The sequence below is a fragment of the Lemur catta genome, chromosome 11, assembly GCF_020740605.2.
Source record: "Lemur catta isolate mLemCat1 chromosome 11, mLemCat1.pri, whole genome shotgun sequence".
NCBI classification, from domain to species: Eukaryota; Metazoa; Chordata; class Mammalia; order Primates; family Lemuridae; genus Lemur; species Lemur catta.
Window position 1 is genome coordinate 97,035,319 of NC_059138.1, and position 9,520 is coordinate 97,044,838.

A 9,520-nucleotide genomic window follows, 5' to 3' on the forward strand; every position below is an offset into this window, starting at 1 on the left:
TGTATATAAAAACACATACAATTTGGGCCTTTAAGGAGCTAAATATCTTCTATAAAATGTGGCCATATTGTCTCCTTAAGATTAGAGATGGCAAAGTTTCACTCTATTTTTATTTCTTTGAAGACATCAATTCATTCAAGATTAAAACAATGTCTACATTTCAACATCAGGTAGAAAAATCTGTAACTATCATGATAAAAACAGACTTTAGTCTCTGAATCACGGATCCCAAAATTGAAGAATACCACCCAATCATACTAATTAGATACTTGCCTACCTTATTCACTAAAAATCAGAAAACATTTATCCAAATGTGTGCTTCTAACCAAGTTTGAAAAACATATTAGAACTAGGAAAATAAAGTTCACTAAATAAATATTGAATGAACAAATTAATGTACTTTTTTTTAAAGGGGGAATAAACTGTCTCATATTTAAATTACTGTTTTTTAAAAGGAGAAGGATAAGTCCCCTTTTCATTTCAGATTCAATCATCAGTGAATTCTTCATAAATTCAGAACTCCAATGCTCATTCATGACAGAGTGACTAGTGTAGCTAGGAGAGGACTTCTGACTATGAAGTTTTAACCGTGATCCTCAGGAAGCTATTTCAAGTAGCACCTAAACTCCTATAACTTTGACTACCTGTTCACAATTTAATTACTTATGGATAAAACTCATACCCTACCCTCAAACTGTAGTAGGAATTCACTACATCTACCATCTTTTACCTGCTGTTTTCTCTTCCACCATAGGAAAAACATTTATCTGATAGACAATGCCATAACTTGGCTGGGCGCGGTAGCTCATGCCTATAATCTTAGCACTCTGGGAGGCCGAGGAGTTGGATCATTTGAGCTCAGGAGTTCGAAACCAGCCGGAACAAGAGTGAGACTCCGTCTCTATTAAAAAAATAGAAATAAATTAGCTGGACAACTAAAAATATATACAGAAAAAAATTAGCCAGGCATGGTGGCGCATTGCCTGTAGTCCCAGCTACTCAGGAGGCTGAGGCAGGAGGATCGCTTGAGCCCAGGAGTTTGAGGTTGCTGTGAGCTAAGATGACACCTCGGCACTCTAGTCCAGGCAACAGAGTGAGACTCTGTCTCAAAAAAAAAAAAAAAAAAAAAATTGTTAAAAAAGAAAAAGAAGATGCTATAATTTGAATGTTTATAGCTCTCAAAAATTCATGTTGAAGTTTGATCTCCAATATAATAGTACTAAGAGATGGGGCCTTCAGGAAGTGACTAGGTCATGAGGGCTCCTCCCTTGTGAATGAGATTAAGAATTTCTCTCTACATATAGACGTGTATAATATAGATTGATTGAAACAGGGTTTTGCAGTCGCTTGGGCTGGAGTACAGTGGAGCAATCATAGCTCACTGCAGCCTCAAACTCCTGAGTTCAAGTAATACTTCTGCCACAGTCTCCCAAGCAGCTAGAACTATAGGCATGCACCAGCAAGCCTGGTTAATTTTTAAATTTTTTGTAAAGGTGGGGTCTTGCCATGTTGCCCTGTCTGGTCTCAAACTCCTGGGTTCCAGTGATCCTCCCACCTTGGCCTCCCAAAAGTGCTGGGATTATAGGTGTGAGCCACCACGCCTGGACAGATTAAGACCCTTATAAAAGAGGCTTCACACAGGGTTTGCCATTGGCCTTTTTTGCCCTTCCATCTCTTTCACCACATGAACACACAGCATTTAAGGCACCATCTTGGAAGCAAAGAGTCTGGCCCTCATCAGACACCAAACCTGCTGGTGCCTTGATCTTGGACTTCCCAAACTCCAAAACTGTGAGAAATAAATTTCTATTACTTATAAATTACCCAGTATCAGATATTTGTTATAGCAGCACAAATAGACTAAGATACAAGAGTACTCAGAAAGTGTAATATTTCACCAGGCCCTTTAATTTCTCCTATACACCAAAAAACACTCAAAGAAATAAAGAAAGAATCTATTATTTTCTATAATGAAAATGTGATACTTATATCTATGATGGAAAAAAAAGAGATGTTTACTTCAAAATTATTTTAATTTAGAAATAGGAAACACCTTGGAAGAAAAAAACACAAAATATATAGGCAAATGTTTACTCCATGAGCTTCTCAAACCCTCACTTGTTCACCAATCCCTAAGATGGAAAACACTCTTCCAAAACGTATTCAGCCACCACTGTAAAAGAAAGAAAAATGGTCATTTCTGAGCATTTATAAGATTTTCATAATATTATTTGAAATGCAATATGGTATAATTTTAAGGACTCAAGACCAATTATTTGAGAATCACCTAACTTTATCCCAAGATAGCATAAATGAAAGGCACATTGAACTTTAAAATCTTGGAACTGAAAAGGTCCTTAGAGATGATATGGCTACTGAACCAGGTGTATTTTAAAATTCACAATGCTCATTTGGGAAATGCCATTTTGGAACAGTCTGGCATAATGTCTCTCTGAACATGACAAAAAAATATGAATTACATGAGAGGATGGTTGAGAAGCTTTTCAATTTCATATACAGTCAACAAACCAGTTGAAAATAAAGACCGTACACAAGCACAATGGTTCTCAACCAATATATCTTACTATAGTCATTCAAAAACCTGGTTTAATCATAAAAACAAAAACCACCTTTTCCACAGAAGAACTTCTAAGTTTGAAAAGCATAAACACTAAAATTGTATAGTCAGATATACATTTTAGTACTACAATGTTAAATAAAAATAATGCCAATACTAGATGAAAACTATAAAATTATTCCTGAATATATACTTTAATGCTAAGTATTTTAAGTGCTTATGTTATTAAATAGTATTGCTGTAATTAAAACACAGCAAATGCATAACTCCTTTAAATTATGATGCTGTGGATATTAACTTTGACCGCTATAATTGTAAAGAAAAAGAAGAAAAAAAATCATAAGAAAAAAATGTGATAACAATTCAATCTAATGAAAAAGAAGCCTGTGGTTATATTTCCCTTGCTATTATCTCAAAATGATTTAAACAGTGATTTGTGCTCTTTCAAGTAGGGAAAAAAAGATTTCTTTGTTTTATAGCTATCATGGCATAACATGAAAAGAGTAAGTTTTCCTTAGCCTTTCTCGCAAAATGTTTTAATTGGCCTTTAAGGTAAAAAATATCTAAAGATAGATTTTCAACTCAAATACTGAAACAATTTTTTAACTAGAAGAATAGTTTTCTATGCAACTAGCTTCCAAAAGGTTTTATATGCTGCTCTATCACTTACTAGCTGCGCAACTTGAGGAAATAACTTAATCTCTCTGTGACTCAGTTTCTTCATGAGGATTAAATGACTTGACTCACATACAGCAGGAACAGTTCCCAGCACACGGACAAGCTCCCAGTAAATGTTAGCTATTATTATTACCCTGAACACCATTAGAAAAAGGCAAAGGACTGTAAGATGTTCACTTAATTAAACAAACACTTATTGCTTTTAAGGGATGCTTTTAAGGGAAGTGGACTAGGTTCTATAGGAGATACATATGATATAAATAATCAAATAGGTTTGCCTCAGAACTCATAATCTAATGTGAAAGACAGGTATATCTAAGTATGACTGAAGGCAGACAGTGATGTCTGGCAAGGGAGACAAAAATATAGTGCTAAGTGAAAGCTGGGGAAAAAATTCAAAAGATGCTTGTATATCAAAAAAATGGAAAAGACAGGCTTACATTTTGATCTGTAGGGTAAAACTGAGAACAATGAAGGGTGATTCTCACAGGAAACTAATTTCATACCAGTTTAAAGAAACACTTCATATCCATTAAACCTGTCCATGAAGGAATGGGAAAGAGCAGAAGCACAGACTATGAAGAAGAAGGGACCTGACAGAGACTAAGCCACCCCTTCTTTCCACAGATTCGGTAACTGGAGCCCAGAGAAGGTCTCGCGTTTCCTAAATACAATTCCACAATTCTACAGTTGGCACTTCTCACTAGTAAAATAAAAGGAATTCCTGAACTGACAAAGAAGTTCTGAACGACTGAGTCCTATCCAGCTCTAACTCCTCATGATCCTAAAATATCACTTTGTGGCATTTCTGCTTAATATAGTAACTATGGTAACCTACTTACGAAATTCCTGACAACATGCATTCAGTCACTTGTCATTGAAAAGACAAGCTTCACCAGTATCAGTGATAAAATACCTGCTATTTAAGAGATTTATAGTTTAGAAAGCTTTTTTAAAATCATTGCTTCAAACTTTACCATTCCCTAAAATAAGCCTAATAGATATTACTACCTCCAAATGGCAGATGAGGCTGAAAGATTAAATGAATATAAAACCAGCGTAAATTTATTGAAACTCATACCAAGTCTTTATACTAAACTGAATTACCTGACTGTACTCTAACCGCTCAATGCCATAAGGTATCCCAGCAATTTGTAATGAATTTAAAAAAGCAAAAATATTTGGAAAAGAATAAAGTGATCTCAATGTTCTCAGACTTTTCTTCTCCTCTCTAACATACTTAAAGGTTATGATATATTCATATCAGTATCAATGGCTCATTACAATAACAACTTCCACTTAAGTTCTTACCTAAATTTATTTTTAGGGCTTTATATGACTTCAGTCATAATCCAAATAAGAACTATTATCCCCACTGAATAAAGTGGGCACAGAGAAGCTAAGCAAATTGCTCATGGCCACGACAGCTACTGACAAGAAAAAGGATGTGAATCTACACGATCTGATCCAGAGATAGAACTCTATCATAAAAGTGATTTTTAAATGGGGAGCATTTCCTCTACACCTTAAAAATCAACAAGATATAGCATAAGGAGGTCTTGGATTTGAATATTGGGTCTGTCACTGAATACTTCCTTTGTGACATATTGAGCACCTTTAAATTATTAATACTTTCTTGATCCTGTAAAATTTTATTTATTATAGAAAATAGTGCCTAGCTCACAGAGTTGCTGTAAAGATCTAAAAGCACTTTGAATTAGTAGGTACTCAAAACATATCAGTAGACTTGAACAGCACTAAAAAGTCAAGAGACATATCTGTGTAGTAATGAAATAGCAGGCTGTCAACTCACATGGTTTCAATTTTCATTCAATCTTAGGTAACAGTCCATTTCACAAAGTTTACTTACACAATGATGTTATTAATAGGGATATGGATCAATTTCACAAAGAAGCCAATGAATCCCATTATAGCAAATCCTATTGCTGTTGCCATGGCAATCTTCTGGAATTCTGCATTTAAAAACACAAAACTCACATTATTTTTTTTTATACTGTCACTGAAAGTATGGGAAAAAAAACATCAGTAATATAAACAAACTGACTGGCATACATTTCTCCTGATAAGTAGATATATACTTTTATAAAAAAGAAAAAGTGAACTATTGATAGTAAACAACTTGTTAGGTTTTGAAATTTCCATATTTTATTGATATTTAAGGAAACACAGAAATAATAGTGTATGTCTGTGTTAGTGAATTCATCAATAAGCACTGGAAACATTTGATCTTCCTAGCAAAAAACCAGAATTAAAAAAAAAAAGATCATGAATAGAAGGAATATGTAAATATTTCTCTTAAAAATTATTTAATGCAACGTAATTTTTATTGTAACATACTAATAAAAGCAGAAACATACTTTTTTGGTACATTATAAACAATGGATCCCGTGTCATTGATATTATGATGAAGACAAAAATAAGGCTTAAAAAGTCAAATTGGGTTAAGCGCAATTTTATAAAAAGGCTTCAGAGCCTGATAATGTTTCGGTTTTATGTTATTTCCTCAGGGAAGCTTTGCCTGACTTCCTGACGTGGTTAGTCCTCCTATTAAGTGCTGTCAAACTTCCTTCTAGTTACCTTCCATAATACTTACCACAGCAGTAACTAAAAATATAATTGCAATCATTTACTTATGATGGTCTTCCCTGATAGATTCTAAGTTCCATAAGAGCAAGGACTACTATTATATTTATTCATATTTAGTTATATGTTACATATATTCTCTATTGTATTCCTGACTCAGTCAATGAATAATAAAAGTATACAAATTCTGGTGTACCTTTTAACACATGAATCATGTGATATAACAAACTTTCTAGGTTGGCAACAACTATATTAATTGGTATCATGTTAAAGTTTTGTTCATTGGGGAGGGAGCAGAGCAAGGAGGACTCTAAAGATTTCCCAAAGTGGAAATATGCAATATACTAAAAACTCTAAAATGATAAAATATGACTAACTTAAGTCTAACATAGACAATAAGGCTGAAATAAATAATCTTATGCCATTTGGAAATCCGTAAAACAGAAAAATTTAGACAACAAAGAGTATATAAAATTTAGGAAGAAATGACAATTTTAAAAAAGTAATGAAGCAAAATAAACCAATAAAAATGTTGATGAACGTAATGCAACAGTTATTAATCAGGAAGATGTTAATTAAATAAAAAACTCAGAAAATGCTAAGATTTAATTTTTTCTCTCATGTTCAAGCTATTACCTTTTCTATCAGGTTTGGTGCATCTTTTAACCAGCCGAATCGAGTCCTTTACAAACTGCCGACTTGGCTCAACAAACTGCATTACCTGATCCATGACGGCCTATTTAAAAAAACAAAACGGGAAAAAAATATTCACTGGTATTAATTAACATATAAGAAGGACTTGCTCAGTCATATCAAGATGTAAATAAGACCAGCCATGAATTCATGCCTGATATGGGTCAATTTCATCTCATGAAATAAAACAAAACAAAACAAAAACTCCAAAGCCTAAATTAACATTATTTTTGTAAATTCCAGTAAAGCATCGGATCAAAGGCAATAAGAAAAGCACAGATCTCACTCATATTATCCTCATTAACAAAGAATCACACATTCTTAATATAAAAGGGCTATCTCTATTAAAAGGTTAAACAATTGACAATACATCCATGCCTTACTCACTCTGCAGTCCTTTCACTGTTCCTGATAAGGAACCAACAATGTTGGGATACAACAATTGTTTCCTGTATTTTAAACTATCCAGAAATTAGTGTCTAGTACAGTGAATGCCAACTATGCTGCTGCAAAAGCCTAGAATAGAGGCAAATGTGGATTTTAACCTGAGTGTTCCAAAACATGCCCATACAACACATTTTGAGAACAGTGTATTGTGTGGGATTGATAAAGACACAGATGAAATTTTCAAAAACCACAAAAATTGGCTAACGCAAGATCCAGATTCTTAGAAGTTATTAGCTCAACTCCAGACTGTTAGGTTTGAACACATCTGTTAAGTAAACAGGTTATCATACAGGTTCTTTTGAGGAATCTATTACCCAATAGAATTGTCATCCAATTTGTTTTGAGAGCCATTGGTATAAGTGATGAGGCCAGAGTATTATTTGTATTTTACTCTATTTCCAGTGCTTAGAATAGTGGCCAGATGGTGGTTCAGATCACTACACTTCTGTAACATCCCGGGACAAAAACACAGGAATGCCTGTTCTCTCAGTATTTCACTTAATTTTCTTCTTGAAACCCAAAGGACTTTCCTCTCACTTCACACCGCCAGAGTTGGCAAGCCCAAGGCTGAACTCCACACACAGACACCCTCAAAGCCAACCCCGAAGGGACCCCGGTGGCAGGCCACCGTCTCTGACTACAGCACAGAAGACACCGGAAGCCCCAGAGCTAAGAGTCCACACGGAGCGGCAGAGGACGACAAGCAGAAGGGCGAACCCTAACCAGGACGCTAAGCCCTAAGGACCACACGGGCCGTCGATGCCCTCTCGCTCGGGCGACCGCGGCCTGCCCGGGTCTTTCTTCCATCAGAGGCCGTGCCGATACGTACGGCGGAGACCGGAGCGAAGGGTCTCTGTCACCGACCGCCCCGCGAAGGCCGCCCGGGGAGACGGCGTCCGCGAGTCACAAGGGCCTGGCCGCCCCGTTCGCCCTTGCCCACCCGCAGGAAGACCCTCACCCGTCCAGCTGCCACCTAAGCCGCCAACGACACGTAGCACAGGAACAGACTGACTGAGGCCCACCGGAACCGGAAAACGGGGCTCTGGCAACAGCCCGCCCACTCCGCCCGTCCAATCGGTTCTTTACGCGAAGACCTCAGTGCGCAGGCGCAGCGCGACGCGCGCCTCGGCCTTGCTTCCGGAAGCCGCCGGCGGAGGGGCTCGGTGGCCGGCGTGCGTCCCGGCGGCCGCTTTCGTTGGCGTTTGGGCGTGGCCTCCGCGCTGCGCTTGCCTGGCTGCGTCCCGGACCTCCGCGCAGCCGGCCTCCCCGCGTTCGCGTTGGCGGCGCCAGCCCCGTGCGCCCTTGCGCGGCGCCTGCTCGCCGGTAGCGGCCTTCTGGGTAAATGACAAATGGACTCCGTTTGTTTGGATGGTGGGTTTCTCATAAGAGTTTTTGTTTCCTGCGGCCCAGCGTGGGGCGTGTGTCTCCTTACTGTACATACTTTTGTATGTATACAGTGTTGGTCAAAGTGAGGCTTACAGACAATATGTTACGACCCAATTTATGATAGTCCCGCCTCCGAAACGTGGCCTTCCGCTGTCAATCATGGGAATATCGCGTCATTTGGCGTGGCAAACGCTAGGTCTGTTTTGAGGAAGTAGTTAAAATGTATTATAAGCTTTGGTTGCGGTTTAAAAAGTAAATAAATGAATATGTATATAGTATTCCCCCCTTTTCCCCACTGGGTGCCTGAAATCTCGGATAGTACCGTACCCTGTACATACTGATATTTCCTATACTGTATATACATACCTGTGATAAAGTTTAATTTATAAATTAGGCACAGTATGAGCTTAGCAAAAATAACTAATAAAACAGTTATTACAATACACTGTAATAAAGATTATGTGAATATGGCCTTTCAGGCTATCTTATTGTATTGTCCTCACCCATTTTTGAACCAGATTTTCCTTGGAGAAAAGGGTACCACTGTAGGTGCTATGACTTCATGTGTTTTCTGATAATATAAACCCAGACATCTGAGTGAGCTTGCCAACGTATGATTTTATGTTTTTAGAATAAATTATTGTTTTGACAATTAATATTGAGTACCTTCAGTGTATAAGACTTTACTAGGTGCTGTAAATAAGCCAAACATGTCATACCCTCTTGGAGCTTATGGTCCAGTAAGGGGATTTAGAATGTAGGGAGGGAAACAGACAAGTAAATAATTGCAAGTAAATGCTATGCAACAAATAAAGACGGTGTTGTGAGAGAGGGGAAAAAGACTGAAATAAAGACAGGATTACCTCGGATGGGCACTATAGATCTTTAAGGAGATGACACATGGACTGAAATTAGGGAAGCATTAGTCAAACACACCTCATTTTTTTCAGAGCTTAAAAGTGACTTTTAAAACTTAAGGTAAGGCATATATAATGTGCCTACACTACCTACAGTAGAATGTATGGAGAATGTGTTAAAAATGTAGGTTCATGACCTCCAGCCCAGGCCCACTGAATCAATATGGAGGGTCAGGCCTTAGAATTTTACATTAAAAAAAATTTTACCATGAGATTT

The 9,520-nt window shown here is 37.3% G+C and overlaps 1 protein-coding gene across 2 annotated transcripts; it reads right to left on the reverse strand.

Annotated features, from left to right (window-relative positions):
* Positions 1-2,014: 2,014 nt before the first annotated feature.
* SEC61G (SEC61 translocon subunit gamma) lies at positions 2,015-8,046 on the reverse strand. Of its 2 annotated transcripts, XM_045564901.1 has the most exons (4): positions 7,959-8,046; positions 6,497-6,596; positions 5,127-5,229; positions 2,015-2,173 (listed from the first exon to the last, which is right to left on the reverse strand). In XM_045564901.1, exons 2-4 carry the CDS (start codon positions 6,588-6,590, stop codon positions 2,164-2,166), a joined length of 207 nt encoding a protein of 68 aa, XP_045420857.1. In that variant the 5' UTR covers positions 6,591-6,596; positions 7,959-8,046; the 3' UTR covers positions 2,015-2,163. The 2 variants fall into 2 exon arrangements, with proteins under 2 accessions (XP_045420857.1, XP_045420860.1); XM_045564904.1 differs by lacking the exon at positions 7,959-8,046 and having other exon boundaries at positions 6,497-6,599.
* Between the last annotated feature and the right edge of the window lie 1,474 nt (positions 8,047-9,520).

What these genes read in the sequence shown, in the direction of transcription:
- SEC61G (XM_045564901.1), bottom strand. Translation starts at nt 6,590, where the DNA reads ATGGATCAGGTAATGCAGTTTGTTGAGCCAAGTCGGCAGTTTGTAAAG. An exon ending in CACCAAACCTGATAGAAAAG is followed by an intron (nt 5,230 to 6,496) that starts GTAATAGCTTGA and finishes TTTTAAATGCAG; the next exon opens with AATTCCAGAAGATTGCCATG.